Source organism: Echinops telfairi, unplaced genomic scaffold (assembly GCF_000313985.2).
Source record: "Echinops telfairi isolate 266 unplaced genomic scaffold, ASM31398v2 ScPeMD7_655;HRSCAF=1070, whole genome shotgun sequence".
In the NCBI taxonomy this organism is placed as follows: domain Eukaryota; kingdom Metazoa; phylum Chordata; class Mammalia; order Afrosoricida; family Tenrecidae; genus Echinops; species Echinops telfairi.
This window is the reverse complement of record NW_022104553.1, coordinates 31391033-31416109: the sequence shown is the minus strand read 5'-3', so window position 1 is coordinate 31416109 and position 25077 is coordinate 31391033. Positions and strand designations below refer to the sequence as shown.

Sequence of the window (25077 nt, the reverse complement as noted above, 5' to 3'; positions counted from 1 at the left end):
AAGAGGAGGACCCTCAAAGAGGTGGGTTGACACCATGGTGGCAACATGGCCTGGGAACTACTGTGAGGCTGGCGCAAGGCTGGGCAGGGTTTCAATCCGTTGTGCCCAGAGAGGGTCGCTATGAGTCAGAACCCACCCAGTGTTCCCTAAGAACAACATCTCTCAGTCCGAGTGGACTAGAGAAACAAATCCATAGAAACTCATATGTCTATGAGACAGTTTTATTTATTTTTATTTTTAAAATCATTTTAATAGGGGCTCATACAACTCTTATCACAATCCATACACACATCAATTGTGTCAAGCACATTTGTACATCCATTGCCCTCATCATTCTCAAAAAATTTGCTCTCCACTTAAGCCCCTGGCATCAGGTCCTCATTTTTGCCCCTTCCCTCCCCGCTTCTCCCTCCTTCATGAACCCTTAATAATTTCTAAATTATTATTTTGTCATATCTTACACTGTCTGATGCCTCACTTCACCCACTTTTCTGTTGTCTGTCCACCAGGGAGGAGGTTATATGTAGATCCTTGTAATCGGTTCCCCCTTCCCACTCCACCCTCCCTCCACTCTCCTGGTATCGCCACTCTCACCAATGGTCCTGAAGGGATCATCTGCCCTGGATTTGTGTTTCTAGTTCCTATCTGTACCAGTGTACATCCTCTGGTCTAGCCAGATTTGTAAGGTAGAATTGGGATCATGATAGTGGGTGGGAAGGAAGCATTTAGGAACTAGAGGAAAATCGTATGTTTCATCGTTGCTACACTGCACCCTGACTGGCTCGTCTCCTCCCCGCGACCCTTCCATAAGGGGATGTCTAATTGTTTACAGATGGGCTTTGGGTCTCCACTCCACACTCCCCCCATTCACAATGATATGACTTTTTGTTCGGATGATGCCTGATACCTTGTCCCTTCAACACCTCATGATCGTACAGGCTGGTGTGCTTCTTCCATGTGGGTTTTGTTGCTTCTGAGCTAGATGGCCACTTGTTTACCTTCAAGCCTTGAAGACCCCAGATGCTATATCTTTTGATAGCAGAGCACCATCAGCTTTCACCACCACATTTGCTTATGCACCCATTTGAAGAGCCAGTTTTATATAAAGGGTAAATTGTACATTAAGAAAGTTTCCCAACCCAGTCCAGTCCAAGCCCATAAGTCCAATATTAGTCCCTATGTCCGCTATCAATCTATAAAGTCCTCTTCAGACTCACGAAACACATTCAATGACACCGAGTGCAGGACGATCACAGGGCAGTGGGTAGAAAGTCTTTGGATCCAGTGGCGTTGTAAGCATCTCAGTGCTGGCAGGGATCTCTACGTGGCTTCTCCGGCTTCAGAGGTCTGGTTGCATCAGGGCAGGTCCATGTGGCAGCTCAGGGCACTAGCATAGTTCCACGTGTCTCATGAGCTGCAGTGTCTCCCAGGGAGTCAGCAGCGAGAGAAAATGTCTCCCATCTCCAAAGAGGAAAATCCAGATTTCCCAGAATTCTCAGGAGAAAGCCATGCCCACGCAGAGACCTCACTGACCATGATCTGATTGACAGACTAAACGCCACCCCTTCACTCTTAATCCTCAAATCGACAAGCAATTATGTAACCACACTGCTTTATCAGAACATTGGGAAAAGCACCAGTGCCCATCGATAGGGTTGTTAAAGGAGCCTACTAGAATACATGCAAGGTTTCATAATACGATGACAGAGTGACTGTCCTGCCTGCCCCTCTGAGTCTTCTCCTGGCTTGTCCAGCCTCCTCTGGGTCCTGAGTAGCCAGCTTTGGGTCTCGGGTTGGGTCTGGCTCGTGCGAAGAATCAAGGAGAGGCATTGTGAGATTCGGGTACTCCTTCTTAGCCTGCCTTCCGACAGGGGTCCATGGGCGGTTGAGGGCTGAGTCCACTCTGCAGCCACTTCGTAAGAAAGGTTTGCTGAACAACTCCCCCAAAACTCATCCATTAAAACGGGGGTGCAGTGTTCTGTGTCAATACACATGAGGTCACCATGCACCCAAGTCCACTGAATGGCAGCTGGCCCTCCCGGCAGGCTCCCCATGACTGGTCTGATCTCCTAGTCGATCTCCCTGGCTCCTCCCCAGGTCCAGTTTCCACCCCACTCCAGCCCCACCGCTCAGAGCCTTTCACCGGTCCTGGTCACTTCCCTGCACGTTCCAACCTCTTTGTAAATACTCCCGGTGTTCAACCTACCTCCAATTATCCTAAATCAATCGGACCATCTGTTTCCTGCTGGGGCCCTAACTGCACCGTTGTAATTAAAGATCAGAGGAGATGTAAACGAGCGATAATGATAAAACATAAGAGTGCAGGCTGCCAAACTGTATACAGCCTAGTTCCAATTTGGGTGAAATTGCTGAGAGAAAAGGGAGGGGGAGGAAAAGCAGGCTCGTTCGTCACCGTTCAAAGGGCTGGGGCCTTCAAGACGTCTTTAATTCTTGGTGGCTTTAGTTCTTGGTGGAATCTTTACGTGGAAGGTTTCTTTGATAAGAAAACACATGATTCTGTCCAGGTCCCATTTGTATGCTTTGAGGAAGATGGGTCCAGTGGCTGGATGGGAGGTGCGGAGTTTTCTCCTCTCCCTTTAAGCTGCTCTGTATGGCTCCAGGTAGCGCCCTTGAATATTTGTGGATCAGATGATTGGAAGAAGAGGTACTAGATCTTATTTTTAAAGAAAATGAATAGAGACCCCAAGCTGTGGTCCTTAGACAATCCTCTAAACCTGGACTTGACCCACTCCAGGGTCACCCCTCAGTCCAACCGTTGTGGTGAAGGTGCTGTTGAATCAGTTACAACTCATAGTGAGCCTGTGTACTACAGAGCCAAACACTGCCCGGGCCTGGGCCAACCTCAAGGTCGTTCTAATGTCTGAGCCCATTGTTGCAGCCAGTGTGTCCATCCATCCCTAGCGGGGAGCCTTCCTCTTCTTCACTGCCCTCTGCTTTACCAAGCACGATGTCCTTCTCCAGGGACTGGTCTCTCCTGATCGCATGCCCAAAGTAGGTGGAGATGAAGTCTTGCCCTCCTGGCCTTGTCGGAGCATTTTGGCTAGCCTTCTTCCAAGACACATCTGTTTGTTCCTTGGGCAGTCCCGGTACTTTCAAGATTCTTCACGGGTACCATAATTCAAAGTGGACGGATTCGTCCTCCCTCATCCTGATTTGATGATCAACGGAGAAGAGAGTGTTGTTAAGGATATCATCTTTCTTGGCTCCACAATCGATGTTCATGGAAACGGCAGTCCAGAGATCAAAGGACGCGTTGCACTGGGTAGACCTGCTGCAGGAGGCCTCTTGTAAGGGGTGAAAGGCCAAAGGTGTTAGTTTGAGGCCTAAGGTGAGCCAAGCAGTCCACAGGAGAAGCATACGTACACCCCTTGATACAATCAACGAGGCCAGGCTCAAAGGGCAGCATTGGCCCCAAGACAAAGCTTACAAGGCTCGAAAGGGCAGGCAGGAAGGACCAACGGGCACAGGGGCCCCAGGCAGGAAGTAGGAAGCGTGTTGATCCTTTGACAGGATTGTAAGGACTGTTATGAAAGTGTCCGTTGTTAAATATAAATGTATTTGCTCTGTAAACTTTCACCCAAACCACAATGAAAATAAGAGTGAGGGGCACAGAGAGAGAGAGAGAGAGAGAGAGAGAGCCTGGCCTGGTATTTGCTGGAAAAGGAACGAGCAGAGTCAGACAGTCGAACGGAGGGAGGGGTTCATGGTTCGGGATTGCAGGTGGTAGGCCCAGGCCTCCTCACAACGGTTACGTCTGAGCCCGTGGTTGCCGCCACTGTACCCATCTGCCTTAGGAAGTGCCTCCCTCTCTTTCACTGTCTCTCAGCTTCAGCAAGCCTGATGTCCTTCTCCAGGGACGCGTCCTTCCTGAAGGACCTGCCCCTGGACTCAAGACCAAGTCCTCTGAGCAGCATTCTGGCAGCCCTTCTTCCAGGCTGGCTCCTCGGTTCTGCTCCCAGTCTGCGGTCGAGTCCCTATCCTTCGCCAGCCTCGTAACGAAGCCGGCCAGTCTTCTCTCTTTCTTCTCCCTTGTCCAGTGTGTGCGTGCCTAGGAAGTGATTGAAAATATCCTGGGTTAGGCTCGGCTCACCTTGGGTCTCAAAGTCGTGCTAACAGCTAGAGAGGACCTTGTGCAACAGATTGGCCAATGCAGCACGTCCCTGGATCCCTTCTCGGCGGCTTCCATGAGGGTTGCTTGCGGATCCAAGGGCAGTGGAACTGTTGACGACGCCATTCTTTTCTCTGGTGACCAGGATATTGCTGATCGGTGCAGTCATGAGGATGTTCATTTTCTTAAACCATTTTACTGGGGGCTCTGACAGCTCTTATCACCAGCCAGCCAGACATTGGGTCAAACACATGTGTACACATGTTGCCATCATCATTTTCAAAACATTTTGTTTCTACTTGAGCCCTGGGTATCAGCTCATTCCCCCACCCCAGATGTTCATTTTCTTTATGTTGAGGTGAAACACGCTGTGAAAACCCGGAGCCTTTGAACCTCATCAGTAAGTGCTTCAAGTCTTCTTGGCTTCGACAAGCAAGGGGGTGTCACCTGCAGGTTGCAGGTTGCTGGTGGATTTTTCTCCCATCCTGATGCCCTGTTCTTCCTAGAGGCTCCCGTCTCAGGTAATCTGTCTTCCTACAGGAGGATGAAGTCCGGTTAAAGGACACAACCCAGATGCACATCTTCCGTGGGTTTAGCCTGTGCAATAGCTCCTCGTTTTGTTCCAACAACTGCCTTTGGTCGATGTACACCTTCTGCGTGGGCATAATGAAGGGGTCTGGGATTCTGGTCTTTGAAATATTCATAGTTCTTAGGATGAAGGGAGTTGAAGTGAAACACAGCTACACATCTGTCTGGGAGTCTCTGCTTTCAGCCAAGCTCCCTCTGATCTCAGCAGCGATGGCCCCAATGCCCCTCTGCTGAACACGGCGGCGCAGGAGACAAAAAGAGGGGTAGGAACAAGAGGACAGGACTTGGATGAAGACACTGATGGAGGACAGGCGTGGAATCAGCTATTGAGGAGTCAAAGGAAAAGGGGAAAAGGCAGGGACGGAGATCGGCCCTACCATCAGAGGCCTGGGGCAGAGCCATCCCTGGCACAGTCCCAGAGGCGGCAAAGTCCCATTCGCAGCAGGGATCTCACATGGCAGCTGGCCAGCGCTGATGTTGACCCTGAGGGGTCAATGCAACACCGCTGGACCCATAAAAGCCGTCTTGAAGGGTCCGGGCCCGGCTGCTGAGAGCGGACATGCCCGGGAGTGGGCTGCAGAGGGCAGGCCCAACTGTGTCTGTGGCAGGGAAGCAGCGAGTGTGTCCTGCAGGTGAGGGACCAGACAGATGTGCAGGGTAGGAGAGGTCCACGAGTCTGTCTGTCCCTCTGCGCCAGCGCTCTCCGCCGCAGTCCTGGGGGCTGAGGGGAGGGGAGGGGGGCAACTAGAGGGAGCAGCTGGCCGTTTCCTCGGCCTCCGACCTCTTGCTGGCCTCCTGCTGGGATTCAAGTGTCCACGGTCACCCTGCGGCTGTGGGTCTTGGTGACAGTGGACGTGGAGGTAGAACCCACTGCGGATTACCCTAACATTGCCGCCTGTCACACCCTCCTTCATCGGCCCCCAAGGTGCTGGCCATTATCGGGGAGCGGAGGGATCACTATGTGAGCGAGGCCCATTGTCCCTCAGGGACCCGGGACCCTGGACCTCAGCGGGACACAGACTCAGTTCGATCCGGCAAGTGGAGGGTCCCGGGGCTGTAGACACTCTGGTCTCACCCAGGAGGAGCCCGGCGCTGGCCTCTTCTTGTCCCTCAGGCAGAGGTGCCCCTGAGCTGGAGGGCACTCGACTGCTCCTTTTGCCGCCCGGGTCCACAGGGTGGCCCGGGCCTTGCGGGGGAGGCACACTCCCAGATCTCGGTGCCCTCTCTAAGTGCGGCTCTGTCCCCACAGTCCTGCCAGAGGCTCCGCCACGGGGCGTGACCTCTCGATGCCCAGTCTGTGAGCAGACAGCGAGGCCAAAGCCACCCAGCGCCCCACCCCCACCGGCCCCATCATCAGGAATAGAAAGGTGGGGGACGGCTGGTCTCCTCTGTCAGGCCTGGGCTGTGTCCGCCTGTCTGGCTTCTGGTATCTCCTCACCTTCAGCAACCTCCTTCCCTCTCAGCAGCTCCAGCCTCTCCCAGAAGCGCCTCTCCCTCTGGAGCAGCCTGTGGAAGGAGAGCCCTCCTCCCCCAGCCAGGCCCCAGCCCTGGCAGGACCCCCTCAGGGCAGCTTCAGCTGCCCCAGGTGAGGGCTTCCTGCTCAGACCTCCTCTTCCTGGAGGCGGCCTGGAATGCTCAGAGCCAGTGTCAATTTCTCTTTCGGTTGTGACATCACGCTCTTACCTGGGCCACGCCCATCTGGGTGTCCCCAGGGTGGGGATTCCGTGTACAGTGTCAACCTGTGGCTGCTTTCACTTCTCCTACATCAGTGGGCTCTCCGGCTCCTGCAGGTTAAAAGCAGCACCATGGGGCTCCGACAGCAGGTGTCTTGGCCCACGGGGAGCTGCCATCCAGAGACACCGCCAGAGACCAGGAGGCCCAGGTCAGAGCCTCAGACCTGACCCAGCGACAGACAGACAGCCCCAGCCCCGTGACAGCCACAGAGCAGCCACTGGACCCGCTCCTCCTGACGGACAGCAGAGCAGAAATGAAGCGAGGTGACCCCCCTCTGTCAGGACCCGTGCCCCTCACCCGCCCTGAGCCCCCACGGTCCCCACCTGGTCTCCCAGTCCCCTCACCTCTGCCTTCCTCCCTCACACAGACATGGCTGTGGGCTCCCTGCTGGCCCTGATGCTGATGGCCCCCTTGCTGACCGTGACAGGAGCGGCCCCCACGCCACCACCCAGCAGGGCCCCCCTGAATACAAGGGGCTGCCACCTCACCCAGTACAAGTCTCTGTCCCCAGGGGAGCTGCAGGCCTTCAAGAAGGCCCAAAATGCCTTGGTGAGCCCCCTGCGCCCCTCCTGCTGCGGGCTAGCCACCATCCCCCTCCCTCTGTGGGTTCTCTCTGTGGCCTCCCTCAGGGGGCTGAGCTGCACCTTCCCTTCCCGGGGTTAGTCCCCCCTCTCCCCACTGGGCTAACCTCCACGCTCCCTGCGATCAGAGACCAGCTGCAGAATGCCGCCCAGGTCCTGCAGGGCACTGGTCTCCACCAGCATCCCTGTGTGCGCCACCCTGCCCCTCCTGTGGTCAGACATCCTCCAATCCTGCCACTGTGCGCTCCCAACCTGCATCCCCGCCACTGAGCGCTCACCTCTGCCCTTGCTCTCTAGGAAAGGACCCCCTTGCTGAAGACCTGGCGCTGCAGCTCCCCTCTCTTCCCCCTCAGCTGGGACCTGAGACACCTGCAGGTGAGCTGGGACAGCCAGCCCCCGCCCCCTTCTCCCCTGGACCTGTCCACCTTGCACTTTAAGTGGGACCTTCACCTCTCCTTTCCCTGTCTACAACACCCCAACCCCAGAGTCCCCCACCTGAGGACATTGTCTGTGCCCTCTCACTTGTCCCCCTTACCTGCCAACTTCACTGGTTCCTCTCTCTGACCCCACTCACCTGCGCACCTCACCTGTTCTCTCTCAGGTGCAGTGCTCACCTGTCTTCTGCCTTCTCTCCTCAGGTGTGGGAGCGCCCTGTGGCCTTGGAGGCTGAGCTGGCCCTGACGCTGAAGGTCCTAGAGACTGTGGACAAGTCAGCCCTGGGGACTCTCCTGGACCAGCCCCTTCACACCCTGAGCCACATCCGCTCGGAACTCCTGGCATGTGTGAGTCCTCAGGGAGCCCAAGCCCCTTCTGTGGGCTCTGGCCCTGCGGGACCCACCCCTGTGCCACCAGGCCCTGCCTCACACCACCCCTTCCCTCCCCACAGACCCCAGCTCAGCCCACAGCAGGGCCCCAGGCCCGGGGCCGCCTCCACCGCTGGCTGCACAGGCTCCAGGAGGCCGAGAAGAAGGTGAGGGACTGGGAGGGGGAGCCAGGGTCCTGAGTCGGGAGGAGGCTGATGGTGGGAGACCAGTGCCTCATCGCCCACCCTCCACACACACAGGAGTCCCAAAGCTGCCTGGCCGTCTCGGTCACATCAAACCTCTTCCGCCTGCTCACACGGGACCTGAAATGTGTCGCCAGCGGAGACCAGTGTGTGTAAGCCCTCAGCTCCTCCATCCCGCCCTCTGCGTCCTTGGATATTGGACATGTGCACTGACCAGTGTTCCGACATTATTATTGTGTTGTTGCTGTTATTTATTATATTTACTGATACAGTTCTTATATTTATAAATATATTTATAGCAAATGGTTTCCACCAAATACTATTTTTGTATGTGTGCAGTTTCAAACTCTGACACAATCAAATGCTTATTTTTGTACTTAAGTTATTTTTAACTAAAATTCTTCAAATAAACACCTGAGACAAGAAGCCGTGTGCCATTGGAGTCTGTGTTTTCTGTGTGGCTGTGAAGACCACGTGTATTTGTGGTTGTGGGGGAGGAGAGACACAGCAGGGCCCCCCCAGCCCAACCTCTCGACGAATACAATTCGGGGTGTTGGGTGTGCTCTGAGCTGTGCAGCCACGGCCAGCCTCTCCTGCAGAGTGGTCCTGCCTCCCTTAACTGCATCCCATGGCCCCCTGAGGTGCCTGCCCGAGCTTTCGGGTCTCTGCTGTCCATCCGACCAGGTACGCACAAAGCGCCCAACGCGCAAGGCAGACATTCTTTTTTTTTAAGTCATTTTATTTGCAGCTCTGAAGTAGTTAGTTTATTTTCCCAACCTGGCCGATAAACACGTGTGGGGTTAATTGAAAGGCGGAGGGATAAATGGCTCAGTGAGCCTCGCCTTTCTAGTTCTCGGGTCTCTTGCTTTGTGATGGTCGCACCGGCTGCAGGAGGAAAGCCGAATCATTGCATCTGTTTTGTGAGATGGAGGAGGACTTTGTGGATTGGTGTTGGACATATGGGTTAATGTTGGACTTGTTGGCTTGGGCAGCACTGGGTTGGGATGTTTTCTTGATGTGCACTTACCCTTTACATAAAACTCTCTCTTATCCATGAGTTTCTGTGGATTTATTTCTCTAAAGTACCCAGACTAATACAGCCTCTTACAGCTCTTATAACAATCCATACATCCATTATGTCCAGCACTTTTGTACATATGTTGCCATCACCCTTTTCAAAACATTTTCTTTCTACTTGACCCCTTGGTATCAACTCCTCTTTTTTTCCCTCCCTCTCCCACCCTCCCTCCTTCATGAACCATTGATAATTATAAATTATTTATCTTACACCATCAGCTTTCTCCCTTCACCTCTGTTTCTATTGTTCATCACCCTTGGGGTGCCGGGGTTACACATCAGTCATTGTAATCAGTTCCCCCTCTCTCCCCAGACCTTTCCCCTACCCTCCTAGTATAGCTACTCTCATTACTGTTCCTGAGGGGTTTGTCTCTCCTGGACTCTGTGTGTTGAGAGCTCTTATCTGTACCAGTGTACATCCTCTGGTCTAACCAGATTTGTAAGGTAGACTGGGGTCATGATAGTGGTGATGGTGGTGGTGGGGAAGTAGTAACAAACTAGAGGAATGTTGTATGTTTCATAGATGCTATACTGCACTCTGGCTGGTTCATCCCTTCTTTGTGAGATGTCACATTTTTACCAATGGGCTTTGGGTCTTCACTCTGCCCCCCTTATTTGCATTGATATGATTGTTTGTTTGGGGTCTTCTGATGCCTGAACCTGTCAACATCACACAGGCTGGTGTACTTCTTCCATGTGGGCTTTGTTGCTTCCCAGCTAGATAGCCGCTTGATTATCTTTAAGCCTTTAAGACCCCAGATGCTCTATCTTTTGATAGCTGGCCACCACCAGCTTTCTTCACCACATTTGCTTATGCACCCATTTTGTTGTCAGCGATCATATAGGGAAGGTGAGCATCCCAGAATGCCAGGTTATTAGAACAAAGTGTTTTTGCGTTGAGGAAGTACTTGAGTAGAGGCCCAATGTCTGTCTGCTACCTTAATACTTAACATAGATGTATATATCTATGTCCCTATTGCTTTATATAAATATATTTACATATGTATGTGCCTGTATTTAGACCTCTATAAATGGCCTTTGCCTGCTAGCTCTTTCCTCGATTTCCTTTTACTTTCCTCCCATCCCCCTATCACGTGAGGCCGACTAGCCAAAGAAACTCCATTTTTGTTAGCTGCTAAGTTACTTGCCTGTTCTTCCCTCTGCCTCAGAAAGCTGACTGCTAGTTAACCTGCCCATTCTCCCTCCCCTTACAGGAGAGTCTCTGCAGGTGATTCATTTTAGATTGTATTCCCAGGTTTCCAGGTGCTGCACACTACAATTTGTTCCGATCATTCTTCCATATATCGTTTGTTCTGATTCAATATTGTTCCCTTGGATGTTGTAATCTGAATAGTACAGTTAATCTTGTTACGGTAACCAGGATGTTGTAGTCAATGTTGGTATTGTTTCTTTTAGGATAAAGAATGTACCTTGTAATGCATCCGTGTTCTTCTTGAAGTTACCAGAATGTTATCATTAAGTCTGTGCCCTGTAATGCTCCCTCACCCTAAAGAGCAGTAGCATTCGTTTTGCTTTCTGCTTCTGTTCACGCTTGCTTAAGTCTTAGACAAAGGATAAATGCGTTTTTCCGCCTCTAAAAGATGGACTGAAATGTGGACTCGGGACTGCAATCAAAGAATCTCTTTTCGATTCTAGCAGTCCGGTTATAGCTGAATAAAGACTCTTCTAAATTATCAAGACATTACAGTGGCTGTCATTTATTCGAATCGCAACATTTTGGTTCCCTGACCGGGACAGCCACTGGGTCTTGATGCCTCCGCCCGGCAGCTGCTCCTGGAAGTGTGGGGCCTCTAGGGAGGCGCCCCCTGGTTTCACCAGGGCCCTGGAATCCTACGTTCCCAGTTGAGCGGCTGCCTGAGGATGCTGGAATTTTGGAATTCGGCCTGGTCGTCTGTTCCTCTGGAGGTAAGTTTAACTGTGGGATCGTCTTCTGGTTTGACTTGGGAAGGGGACTGGGCGCAGTCTGAACTCTTCCCGGTCGCTTCTCACCAGGACGCTGACTGAGGAGTCCGGTAACTTGTTGAGCTGGAGGCTGGTCTTTTCAGACCATCGCTTAATAAGTTTGGCGCCTTGAATTGGCAACTGGTTTGGTATCTTGTTGAATTGGCAACTGGTTTGTTATCTTGTTGAATTGGCAACTGGTTTGGTATCTTATTGAATTGGCAACAAGTCTGGTGTCTTGAATCGGCAACTGGTTTATTAGCTTGTTGAATTGACAACAAGTTCGGTGACTTGTTGGATTGGCAACAAGTCTTTCAGTCATTTAACAAGTTTGGTACTCAGGTTTGGCTAGCCATGGCTGTTTGTCTCTTTGTGCAACTTGGTCGGTCTAATTATCGTCCTCTTTATGTAAATGTCTATGTGTGTAAAGTCTTTGTGTGTGTGTGTGTGTGTGTGTGTGTGTAATGTCTTTATGTTTCTCCTGCAACTCTGGTGTATATGTGTGTATATATATGTGTGTATATATATGTGTGTGTGTATATATATATGTGTGTGTATATATATATATATTTTATTTTTTTTCTTTTTCCTCCTTTCCTCCCTCCTGGGGACGGGGTTGCTGGCTGTCAGCCTCGCAGTCACAGACTGGACATCTGGGCAAACAAACAAACAAAAACATTTCTTTGGGCTGTTATTTTTGTGCTTTCTATTGGCGGGCTTAAATTGTTGGCTAAAAGTAAATGAATTTTAATCAGGACCAAGCATCTTTTGTTTTATAAATTTAAAACCTTTGTGTGGCAATTTTAAAGAACGCGGAGTGGCTTTGTCCCCAAACCTGGGATTTGCACAGACTGACTGAATAGGAATCTAATCTGCCAGGGCACTTGGCAAGAGTGTAAGCCCTTGGAAGGTAGGTTTCTCTGTGTTTGTAAAAATAAATCACCATTTTAGACTGGTTAGACAGAAAAGGGTCTGGTTGGGCTTTCAGTTCTCCTGGTTTCATTTTTTCTACTGCCCTTTGCAGGGGGCCTCGGAAGATCTTTTGTCTTTCTAAATTTTTACCTGCTTGGCAGTGCTGTTAAAATAGACAACCTGTCGAGCTCTGTGTCTTTGTTGAAGGACTTGAAGCAGTTTCACCTGGAGTTTTGGGAACCGGAACGTGTCTTTGATGGGTAATTATTCTTTGCACCCAAGAAACACTTTGTAAGTTCTGCCCATAAGGAGTTTTTCTTTACTTCTTTTTTTCCTGGCAACTGTCTGTTTATGTTTTCTCATCTTCAGAAGGGAATGAATGGTTTTTAATTAATACATATTAATGTATATGTAGGTGTGTGTTTGCATCTAATTAAAGCCCTAACCTGTGGGTCAGGTGAGCACCTGAATGGCCTCACTTTAAGTGGGACTCCCCTCCTATTTGCTTGCATCGTGCTGAGAGGGTTAAAAATCAGCTCAAATGACTCCCCTGTAAAGTGTCTGTCTCCTCCTTCCCCGTAGAATGCAGTCTTATTCATCTTTGGTTAATTCTCCTGTTCTTTTTTGTGTCTCATTTTTGGGCTGCTCCGTGTCTTTAACTGTCCGGACAAGAGCTTTCTCTCGCTGCGAAAACTGCTCTCTCTGCACTCGGCAGCTCAGGGCGGTCCAGGTAACTTCCCTGGTTGGACCTGTACTGCAAACTCCCTTTGTAAAAGGAACTATTTTCTGCAGCGGCTCCAAGCCCTGCCCATCTACTTGGACTTCTTGGGCGGAGCCCCCCTCCACACACACACACACACACACACACACACACACACACACACACACACCTTGCCTGAATCTGTTTGTTGTGGGCTCTGTCCCTAATCCTCCGCAGGCCGCACCCACCCCCCTTCTCTCATCCGTGGAGAGCAAAGAGCAGCCACGGATGCTGACTGCCTGCTCTCGCCTGCAGAGAGCACACGCTGGCTCCCTGCTCTGCAGAACTCTGGTAAAGTCTCTGGGTTTGTTTTGGTAAACGTATCGCCCCACACGAAATGACTGCCAGCAACTAATGGTTGTGTGTTTCATGTCAGAGAACCACAGTTGTGCTCGCTGGGTGGAGCTTCAGCAGGGGTGAGACCTGAAAGGAAATAGAAACGAATTTAATGTTGTTATCAGAATTAATAGGAATTGCTCAAAGGACGTATAATGCCTGGAGAAGCAAGCCAAAGGCCGTATCCTGAACTGTAGTCATGGCCTTAAAAGAAGCACGTTAGACCCCTCAGAAGCCTATAGAAACCAAAGACAGAGTTCACAGTCAGCACAGGCGACCCTTCAGAAGGAACCAGTGCACGTTTAGAAAGAAGAAAAGCATTCAGATAATAATAATATATTAAAACCTGTGCTCAGTCAAGGGAAAAGTTGTGTTTGTATTTCGACAGATTAAAAAAATGTATAAATGTCTCTTTGCTGTGTCTACCTTCAGCAGGTCGTCTCCAGAGATTCCTACAAGGACAGTCTTAGTCAGAGACCAAAGAATTTCTCCTCAGACTCCTGAATGCATGTTTCTGGCCACGCTGGCAGTGCGTGTTATTTCCTCTACAGTGAGTGCAAACCACTCTCATTGGGCTTTGAATAGCACTTGCCGAGACCTGTGGTCTCCACCAATCACACTCAATGAACTCCAGGACTATGGGAAGATGGGGGGAAGTCACTTTCTCAACAAGAAAGGACACGCCTTGAACTTAAGTTATGACCCTTGTCCATTGTGTGGGAAATCTACAAAAGGTTGTCTCAAAGCTAAGACGCAAGTGTAAGTGTCTTGGTTATCTGTTAATCAGACTAATTATAGATTTTTTTTCCTTAGCAGGCGTAACTTTAGCTAAATATAAGAATAATACTGCACAGCTTGGCAAAGAAAAAAAATAAATCTTGTAAAGTTTTAAAATTGTATAAAAAGAGTGGCATTCATTATGCTGGCAAAGGCCACATTAAGAATACATATATGGCTCTCTGTTCCTCCTCATACGACAGTCAGCCGCCTCTCCCATTCCTGTGCAGTCCCAGCCACATCCCAGAGACACGATGGCAAAGGTCGGAGTGAAGAGATTCAGCCGCATTGGGCGCCTGGTCACCAGGGCTGCTTTCTTATGTGGCAAAGTGGGTGTTGTTGCCATCAATGACCCCTTCATTGATCTGAACTACATGGTCTACGTGTTCTAGTATGATTCCACCCACGGCAAGTTCAGTGGCACTGTCAAGGCTGAGAATGGGAAGCTTATCGTCAATGGGAAGGCCATCTCCATCTTCCAGGAGCGAGATCCTGCCAACATCAAGTGGGCTGAGGCCGGTGCTGAGCATGTCGTAGAGTCCACTGGTGTCTTCACCACCGTAGAGAAGGCTGGGGCTCACTTGAAGGGTCATGCCAAAAGGGTGACCATCTCTGCCCCTTCTGCTGATGCCCCCATGTTTGTGATGGGTTTGAACCACGAGAAGTATGACAAGTCCAAGATTGTCAGCAATGCCTCCTGTACCACCAACTGCTTAGCCTCCCTGGCCAAGGTCATCCATGACAATTTTGGCATCGTGGAAGGACTCATGACCACAGTCCATGCCATCACTGTCACCCAGAAGACTGTGGATGACCCCTCTGGGAAACTCTGGCGTGATGGTCGTGGGGCTGCTCAGAACATCCTCCCCGCATCTACTGGTGCTGCCAAGGCTGCGGGCAAGGTTATCCTGGAGCTGAATGGGAAACTGACTGGCATGGCCTACCGTGTCCCCACCCCTAATGTGTCCGTCATGGATCTCACCTGCCGTCTGGAGAAAGCTGCCAAGTACGATGACATCAAGAAGGTGGTGAAGCAGGCGGCTGATGGTCCCCTGAAGGGCATCCTGGGCTACACTGAGGACCAGGTTGTCTCCTGTGACTTCAATAGTGACACCCACTCTTCCACCTTTGATGCTGGGTGACCCCCCCACTCTTCCACCTTTGATGCTGGGGCTGGCATTGCCCTCAATGACCACTTTGTCAAGCTCATTTCCTGGTATGACAATGAATTTGGCTACAGCAACAGAGTGGTGGACCTCATGGTCCACATGGCCTCCAAGGAGTCAGAGCCCCCCTGGACCACCAGCCCCAGCAACAGCACTAGAGGAAGAGAGGCCCTCAGCTGCTGGGGAGTCTTTGCCCCTAATTCAATCCCCCAACACACTGAGAATATTCCATCCAGACCCCTGAAGGAAGGGGAGGGGCTTAGAGAACCCGACCTTGTCATGTACCATCAATAAAGTACACTATACCCAGAAAAAAAAAGAATATATATATATATATACATATAGTAATTTTGTTACTATTGTTAATTGGAGTCCTCATAAAAATTGTTCTAAAGGCATCAATGCAACTATTGGTAATTGTATAAAAATGTTATTTGGAATTATACAGAATCTTTTTATTGGGCTAACCCTCCATCTTTTGTTCCCCTGAACAGTGAGACTTGTAAAAGTTGCTTGTAGCTACACAGCCAGAGGTCAGATAAAGCCACACTGTTTATGCAATTGTGCTATAAAAATAACACAGAAAGTTAAAGTTTTGATCAACCTATAACTCCCTCCCAGGGGGAAGAACAACAGAAAAGTGGGTGAACGGTGACAGAGGATGATGTAAGAGATGAAAATAATAATCTACACGTCATCAAGGGTTCATGAGGGAGGGAGGGGGTTAAATGAGCTGATTTCAAGGGCTCAAGTAGAAAGAAAACGACGATGGCTGCATATGTGCAAATGTGCTTGACACATTGGATGAATGTATGGATTGTGATAAGAGATGTAAGAGCCCCCGATAAAAATAAAAGTTTTTAATAAAAGTAAAGAAAAAAAATTTTAAGCTAGTTTTGATTCCTAAAAGTTATCTTTGGTTAATCCTGTCTAAGATGGCTAATAAATAAATGTAATAAACACAAGTTTAAATTAAAGGGGCAAAAAGGCCCCTTAAACCTCTCTGGAAGAAACGTGCTCCTTGATCAAAGTGGCTGACTGAACGTCAAGGTGCTGATAGAGGGCCCTGCCCTGGCTTAAATCAGTCAAAACTCTGAGGCCAAATTTCATGTCAATAAAGGTGTTTAAGTAAAAGTTAACATAAAATAAAAATCAAATTTGTGGGGGGGGGGGGGGGGGCCGGGGGACAAAAAAAGGAAAAAAAATTATTTGTTTTAAAAATGGGTTTAAAATCTGGCTTCACTAGGTCTGTACTGTTTTATTTAAACTAGTGTTATTAATACAGTAATTGATAAAACCAATAACTGAAGAGTCAAAGAATAGAGTTTGTAAGCCCACTTGCCTTCAGACATCAATTTGCATCTTTAAAATGGGTGTAGGCCACACCTGCATAAAAGGCTCTGAAAAAGACAGCCTCCCTGTGCTCTGACTGGTTCGAGACAGTGGTGGGCTCCCCAGTCCATGGAGCAAGAAAGGTGAATGCCTTTGGGCACTTACTGGAACAGCCAAAAGAGTTTTGTAAAAAAAAAAAAATTTTTAAGAGTTTTGTAACACTTGCCTAAATAGGGTGTGAGCCAGGCTGAGGTTTCTGAGGTCTATGAGGATTCTGGGATCTAGAGCGTACGGGCTTGGCTTAGAAGATTCTGTCCTTATTAAACAAAAACAAAAAAAAAACCTTTATCCTGAGCATTCCTGAACCTCAACCGTGACCTGTTACTTCCCAAATAGATTCCATAATCATGAGTATAATCATGAATATAACATATGTATGTGTTTTATATATATAATAATATCTATTATATACATATACATATAATATATTATAACATAAGTATATGTTATATATACATATATCATTTATACACAACACATGTGTATATTATATATAAACATATATAACATATGCATATGTTATATGTACATGTATATGTTATATGTATCACATATGTGAGTTATCCATATGTTGGTGAGGCAGTACTAGGGTGTGGTGTATCTTAATAGAAGGTGTGACTCAAGCCCCCACCCCTAATTTCTTGGAAGAATGGTTTGCATGGAATTTATAGGAAGGTTTTAGTCTCATGTACTGGAGGCTACACCCAGCTTGGCTTCATCTGACCCCTGGTTCTTGGGGTCACTTGAGCCAGTGGCCTATCGTCTGAGCTGGGTTGCTTGGAAGCCTGCTGTCTGACCTGCCAGGTTAGGTTTGTCAACCGCTGCCGCCACACGAGGGAAAGAATCCTCCAGTCTAATGTCTGATCCATTGCGAAACGCTGTTTGATCTCTTGACCGCTGCTTCCGTGAGCACTGATCGTGGATCCAAGCACGAGGAAGTCCTTAACAGCTTCAATCTTTTCTCTCTTTAGCACCATGCTACCTCCTCGCCCATGTTTTGCATTGAGTTGTAATCCATCCTGAAGGCTGCCATCCTGGATCGTCATCAACAAGGGCTTCGAGTCCTCCTCACTTCAGCGAGCAAGGTTGTGTCGTCTGCATACTACAGGATGTTCATTAGCCTCCCTCCAATCCGGAAGCCGCATGCTTCTTCCTATGGTTCAGCTTCTCTGAACTGCTGCGGTCATTTCCTCAGCATACTGCTTGGATAGGTATGTTGAGAAGCTACACCCCTGGCACACACCTTTCCTGATTTTAAACCATGCAAGAGCCTCCTGTTCTGTTCACACACCACCACTTGATCCATGTACAGGATGCGCATGAGTCAAAGTATTCTGGAATTATTCTTCTATCCGTAGTTTGTTATGGCCCATAGAGACGATGGCTTTGCATCGTCAATAAAACACAAGTAAGCATCTTTTTTGGTTTTCTTGGCTTTGAACCATGATCCATCGGACATCAACAAGGATGTCCTTTGCTCGACATCCTCTTCTGAACCCGGCCTGCACCTCTGGCAGCTCCCTGTCCATGAACTCCTGCAATGTTGTTGGATGAGCTTCGGCAAAACTGCAGCCGTGGTTAATTAATCTTCAGCAGCATCTCATGTGCATGTGATATCAAAGACGATGTTCTATAACGTCCACCTTCTGTCGGCCCACCCTCTTTGGAATGGATGCAAATGTGGTCCTGACTGGCCAACTGACTTTAAGAGACCATATCTGTACACATTCCCTTTAAGTTTAGTTAATTGCCTATTCATTCACCCACGCTTACAGGATACAAGAGTTCGCGATGGGCTATTATTTGCTGGGTGATGGGGATACAGAAAGCAACCCTGGTGACACAGTGGGTTAAGTATTGGGCTGCTAACCACATGGTCAGTGGTGCAAGCCCACAGCCGCTCTCAGGGAGAGGGATGTCCTAGTCTGCTCCTATAAAGGTGTAGCTTCAGAAACCCTGTGGTAGTTACATAATCTGGTGTGGATTTAAGGATTAAGAGTGAAGGGGTGGAGTCGACCTGTCAATCAAGTCATAGCCAATGAGGCCTCTGTGTGGGCATGGCCTTCTCCAGAGGATTCTGGGAACTGCTGGATTTCCTCCTTGGTGGCAGGAGACATATACATACACACACACACTTTCTCGCTCTCTCTGCTCACTCCCTAGGAGACTCTCTACTGACTCCCTTGGAGACATCCCTGTGGCAAAGACATGTGGAGAGAGGCTGATGGAGCCAGACCTCTGTAGCCAGGGAAGCCACGTGGAGACCCCTGCCAGAGCTGAGTTGCTTACAACACCACTGGATCCACAAGACTTCCCACCCACTGGCCTGTGATCTTCCTGCATTCGGCTTCATTGCGCGTGTTTTGTGAGTCTGAAGAGGATTTTATAGATTGGTATTGGATATGTGGGCTAATATCAGACGTATGGCCTTGATCTGGACTGGGCTAGGATGCTTTCTCAATATTCAACTGCTCTTGTAGAGAAAGCTCTTTCTTCTACACATAAAAGCATCTCTATGAATTTGTTTCTCTAGTCAACCAGGACTGGCACAAATTTCTCCTCTGCCTTATCGGATGGGTCACTAGAGTCAGAATTGACTGTCTATTTGAGGGATACAAGGTCACAGTCCTTGTCATCATATGACTTACAGACTGTGGTGAGAGCCCATCGTGTTCCAGGCCAGCAGTGTGGTGCAGTTCAGAGCTCAGGAAGTGGTGGCTGGCAGTGAGGTCAGAAGAAGCCAGTAGGAGTGATGGTGACAGATTTGCTCAAAGGGCACAGGGGATCACAGTGTCTGACGAAGAAGAACCTTTAAGAAAATTGAAAGCTGTATTAGTGAGGGAAAGACCAGGAGAGCTAGGCCGAGGCATTATTTTTCCCATCATGACAATGCACCAGCTCATTCTCCGAGTGTCGCAAGGCCCATTCAGTGGGAATGTTATTGGGAACCCTTACCTCATCCACGCTAAAGCCCGGAGCTGGTCCTTTCGGGCTTCTTTTTGTCTTCCCCAAACCAAATAAACATTTAAAAGGAACCTGATTTGAGTCCCCCGAGGATGCTAAAATGGTTGTCTCAAGGTGGGAGCAATCAAAGAGCACAGAATTTGTCGGAAAAGGGTTAGAGAGAAGGAAGCCGTGCTTCCGAAGCGTGTAGACCTAGACGGAGAAGAGGCCAGGGGGCGACCGGTCCACCATTTGATAGGTGTGTTTCGTAACGGTCTCTATGATTTTGTAGCGATACCCCTGCTCGTGGATTGCAGCATTGCCACACGATGGGCCAGGCGTTCCAAGATGCAGAAGTGAATGTCGAGGCCTGCACAGTTCTCGTGAACAGAGTTTGTACGTCATGGAGATGCCAACCTTTTGGAAAACACACCAAAATAATACGACCAGGTTATGGAACATTGCCACTGAAGATGTGTTCGAAAGAAACAAGCAAAGGGTGGAAATCTCCCAGATGTACAGCATGCCGGAGATCCACTTTACATAAGCACGCCCCACACCCTCATGGACACATCTGAATCTGGTATGACAATAAGGGTGAAGGTGTATGAAGGGCTCTCCAATAGATCTTCCTTCTAAAAAAGCCATTTTGGATGGACTCGGCTGGCGCATGCATGAAGACACCCATGGAACAAGTTCAGGTTGATCCCACTGCCTTACATACAGACCTTCTTACAGGAGAACTACAGGTAAGCCAACAGATTCAGGACAGACATGCTTGACACGCACGCTTGGCACAGAAGACAAAAGGCAACCCTTATTTCCCAGGGCTGCGGATGCTTCAAGCTTCCTTCTAATGTTTCTGATCAGACTGCACAACAGAATATCCATTTCTGTCCCTAAACCCTCAGCATGCACCCAAGAAATGCTCGATCCATTGCCTTTATTATGTACGGAAGTGGGTGCTGTTCAGGAGCGTCATGGCGATGAAGAACAGAAAGCGGGATGTTCCGTTAGAACAAGTTTGAGATGGAAGACGTACCTCAAAATTGAATATGGCCCTTTGTTGTAACTTGTGTTTTCTGATCGCTACATTCTCTCGCACGATATCTTCTTACTCGCTCATTTGGAATGAGAGCATTCATTAAGAAATGAACGTCAAACTTAGAGGTCCGCGCCACGTAAAGCAAGGTGGGTGAAAGTCAACTGCATGGTGTCTGCTACCCACTTTCTAATCCCGTTCTTCTCTTTCTGCTAAAACAGCATCTCCCACGTTGCCTCCAATCCCTGACATGACGCTGTGTTCACTGCTGGTCAGCGCTGTCGATTGCTTCTGACTCAGAGCAACCCAGTGTGTGAATGACACACTTCAGTGTAGGCCCTCCGCACAGCCATTCCCGTGTTGCCGCCACCGTGTCAGCCCATCCCCAGGGGCTTCCTCATTTCCACTGCTCTACTTCACCCAACCCCTGGTCCCTCCTGATACCATGTCCAGTGTACCTGAGACCCAGTCTTATCATCCTCCATTCCAAGGAGCATTCTGGCTGTACTCCTCCCAACATAGACTTCTCCATTCTCCTGGCAGCCTAAGGGCCATGGAATATTATTCGCCAGCACTATATTTAAATACATTCATTGTTCTTTGGTTTTCCGAATTCATTGTCCAGCGTTCACGTGTACAGATGACCACTGAAAGTACCATGGCTTGAGTCAGGAGTACCGTGGTCTTCAAAGTAGCATCTTTGCCCTCTCACACTTGAACGCGTTATTTTGCAGCCAATATGTCCAATGCACTCCATCATTTGGTTTATTGAAGGCTGGTGCCAGGGTCGTTGATTGTGGGTCCAAGTAAAATGAAATCTTTGACAGCTGCATGTTTTTCCTTTTCAATCGTAGTTTGGGCCGGGTCTGGACCATGCAGCTGCTTCCCCCAGCTCTCCCGAAAGATTGCCTGCTGGACTGTGCGGGTCCTTCCCTGCCTCTCAAGGCCAGAGCTGGACTGTGCAGCCCCTGCCTCCAGCGTTCCAAGGAGCTCATCTCCCAAGGCCAGGTCTGTACAGCCCCTTTCCTCAGTGTTCCGGGATGATTTTCTCACAGACCACATCCTGGCTCAGACCCTGCAACTGCGGCACAAGAAGGCCTCCCTTCCCCTTATCAGCACATGCGTCCTTGGCTCAAGCCCTCCATATGTCCCACTGTCTCACTGCCAGGCGCGATTTCCCTGACCCAACTCATTGGGTCTCGGAACCCACCTGGGAGCTCAAGATGCCCCCGTCCCTTTCTCTGCTCTCCCTTCCCTCCCGGGAGTTCTTTCCCTGCCTCACTAAAATCTTTCTCAACTTCACATTCCCCGTTAAATTCTATCTCTGTTCCTCGTCTCCATCTCCAACCTCTCATCTTGGTGCTGAAAGACCCAGACCGACCGGAGGGGCCTCTGTGCTGCCCCGGCCTTCCTCTGGCGGTCAGCCCATCCTCTGTTTCTAACCTTTCAATCGTGTGTGGGGTAGCAGCCCCACAATTGAATGGGTCCAAGGGGTGGTTATGTCATTGAGGGGTACAATTAAAGAGACAGCAGACAAGATAAGGCGTGCAAGTGCTCACCTCCAGGACGGCCATGATCTCAGCAGCCAGGTCCCTGCAGAGAGCAAAAATATATTTCCAATCACGGCATCGATACACTTCATGGGCATGAAAGGCCCCCTAATTACATCATAACAGGAAGGGTTGTACCATAGGCATACATGCAAGAGGAGGGGGATGAGCTAGGGGTATACACACAATGGAAAGGGGAGGGACATGGGGTATACATGTGACAAGTTGGGTGGACCCTAGATTCAAGTTGGCAGCCTAACCTTGATCCTCCTTGAGCTGGCTTGACCATGTCTTTGGGCTCTGCTTCAGGGAAACAATTTACTGTCCTTGTCAGCAGGGAGTGGGCCCCACCTAGGGTGGGACAGGCTATAGGGTCTGACTGCTCTAGATGGTTGTAACCCTCAGGAAGATCACCTCTAATCAGTTGACCTCCACGTGTATAGCCAATGACCATGTGTTCTGAGGTTTGGCATGTATTATGGGGGAACAACCTGGGGAAAAAACTCACTGTATCCCACAAGCGTGATGTTATTTATTGGCCCAGTAGGGACATTTTTTGTTTCCTTTACATTGAGCTGCAATCCATGGGGAAAGTTGTAGTCTGCGATCCTCAATAAGTGGTTCTAGTCCTTTTAGCCTTCAGCAAATAAAGTTATGTCATCTGCATATCACAGGCTGTTAATGAGCTGTTAGTATAGTCACTTTTAAAAAGCAGCTACATCTTGGACATTAGACCTGAGGGGGCTTCAAGGAGTGCATGGAAGGGTGGGGGTGGGGAGGGAGGGGAAAAAAGAGGAGCTGATACCAAGGGCTCAATAGAAAGTAAATGTCTAGAAAATAATGATGGCAACATATGTACAAATATGCTTGATACAATAGATGTATGCATTGTCATAAGAAGTATAAGAGCCCCTAATAAAATGATCTTAAAAAAAAAAAAAAGAAAGAAAAACTGACACAGATCTCAATCGAACAACCACAACAAAATGATGGAGAAGTTCATGGAAAATGGAATTTGTCCACAAACCTTTGGAAGATCTTCTATCTATAAGTCCTGTATCCCATTTGACCGTGTAACCAAAGACGGGAGCGCCACACACTAGTAGTCCCAGGAACCTCGCGTGCCTTAACTCAACCCTGACAATGAGATCCCATTTCCCTCCCTCTGGAATGGCTAAGGTAAAATAACAAATATTGACGAGGGTGTGGGGAAATTGGACCTTCGCCCATTGCTGGTGGGAATGGTAAATGGTACAGCCATTGTGGAAACCAGTGATGCCACTCTTCAGTATCCACCAAAAGGACTTGGACGCCGAGACTCAAGAAGAGACTTAGACCGCCCTGTCCACTGTAGCACTATTCACTATAACCAACGGGCAGAAGCGGCCTAAAACTCCCTCAGCAGATGGATGGACAAACAAAATGTGTCTATACATGCAGTGGAACGCTGCTCAGCCGGGGGAGAAATGAAGTCTGGAGACGTGCCACAGTATGGGTGGGGCTGGAAGACACCATGCTGGGGGAAATAAGTCACAAAAGGACCAACGTTGTTTGATCTCATTGATATAAAAAGACCCGCAGTTCTGGTGGAGAAGCGGTGATGTCTTGGGTTGCTAACCATGAGGTCAGCAGTTCAAAACCACCAAGAGCTCCTCGGGAGGAAGGTACAGCTCCGGTCAAAAGTTACAGCCTTGGAAACTCACCGGGGAAGGTCGACCCTGTCTGACAGGCTTGCTGTGAGTTGGAATCAACTCGATGGCAGTGACTGAGTGATACAAGAAGGCACCCACGGGGAAGGGGGGCGTTCACTGACATGATTTTATGTTCTTTGATGTCTGATACCTGGTCCCTTCTACACCTCATGGTCACACAGGCTGGTGTGCTTCTTCCACGTGGGCTTTGATGCTTCTGAGCTAGATGGCTGCTTGTTTATCTGCAAGCTTTTAAGACCCCAAACTCTATTATCTTTTGATAGCCGGGCACCATCAGCTTTCTTCACCACATTTGCTTATTCACCCATTTGTCTTCAGCGATCGTGTCGGAAAGGTGTGCATCATGGAATGCCCATTTAATAGAACAACAGGGCGAGTGCAGAGTGGAGACCGAAAGCCCATCTGTAGGCAACTGGACATCCCCTTACTGAGGGGTTGTGGGGAGGAGATGAGCCAGTCAAGGTGCAGGTTAGCAATGATGAAACATATAACTCTCCTCTAGTTCCTAAATGCTTTCTCCCCCCACTATCATGATCCCAGGAGCCAGGACATCTTATACGGATGTTCCCATATGTTTTGGTCTTTACATCTATCCAGCAAGTTTCTCAGGCCCTATTGCATCTTCCAGCCAACCTGCATGTGCTCAAACTTACCTCAGCCTCTCAGTCACCTCCACGCACCCCGATCCTGTGTCCAGGCCCCACAACGTCATCCCCAGCCCAGTAGCACACCAGGTTTCCAGAGGGACAAAGCTGGACAGAGTGAGGAGAAATCAGTGGTCAGGCCACGTCTTTGCCAATTTCCTTCTAGTGAACCGGGCAAACTGGAATGTCCCAGATCCCCTTGCAGCTAGGTTATGAATGAAAATTAAACTTCCCACAGACAAAAGCATGTAGAAGGGAAGGGTGAAGTGCAGACCTTCTACCGGCTACTATGACTTCCTCCTGCAGCAGCTCGGCTCCCTCCTGCAGGGGGCCCATGCCAGCTCACAGCCTCTCTATCGGACAGGGTGGAGGAAAAGGAAAGAGGAGAGAAGACAAATAAACTGCCCCTGGGGGTTCCTGAGACTATAACTCTTTATGGGACTAGAAAGCCTCCTCTTTCTCCCCACCCCCAGAGACGCTGGTGGTTTTGAACCATTGACATTGAGGTTAGCCAGCCCAATGAGTAACCCACTATGCCACCAGGCTCGGACAGCAGCAGTCCACTCAGTTCCTATGATGAATGTGTTAGTCTGGGTACTTTAGAGAAACAAATCCACAGAAACTCATGTATAAGTGAGAGTTTTATGTAAAGGTTAAGTGCGCATCAAGAAAACATCCCAACACAGTGCTGCCCAAGCCCATAAGCCCACCATTAACCCATATGTCCAACACCAGTCCACAAAGTCCTCCTCCATCTCACAAAACA

At 49.2% G+C, this 25077-nt stretch overlaps 1 protein-coding gene and 1 pseudogene across 1 annotated transcript; both read left to right on the top strand.

Annotated features, from left to right (window-relative positions):
- The first annotated feature begins 6847 nt into the window (after positions 1-6847).
- LOC101664677 (interferon lambda-3-like) lies at positions 6848-8194 on the top strand. The gene is made up of 5 exons (XM_004710311.2): positions 6848-7000; positions 7330-7407; positions 7671-7814; positions 7919-8002; positions 8096-8194. Exons 1-5 carry the CDS (start codon positions 6848-6850, stop codon positions 8192-8194), a joined length of 558 nt encoding a protein of 185 aa, XP_004710368.2.
- Positions 8195-14116: 5922 nt separating this feature from the next.
- On the top strand, positions 14117-15004 carry LOC101638187 (annotated as a pseudogene).
- Positions 15005-25077: the final 10073 nt, after the last annotated feature.

What these genes read in the sequence shown, in the direction of transcription:
- LOC101664677 (XM_004710311.2), top strand. Translation starts at nt 6,848, where the DNA reads ATGCTGATGGCCCCCTTGCTGACCGTGACAGGAGCGGCCCCCACGCCA. An exon ending in GGGACCTGAGACACCTGCAG is followed by an intron (nt 7,408 to 7,670) that starts GTGAGCTGGGAC and finishes TTCTCTCCTCAG; the next exon opens with GTGTGGGAGCGCCCTGTGGC. An exon ending in TCCAGGAGGCCGAGAAGAAG is followed by an intron (nt 8,003 to 8,095) that starts GTGAGGGACTGG and finishes CCACACACACAG; the next exon opens with GAGTCCCAAAGCTGCCTGGC.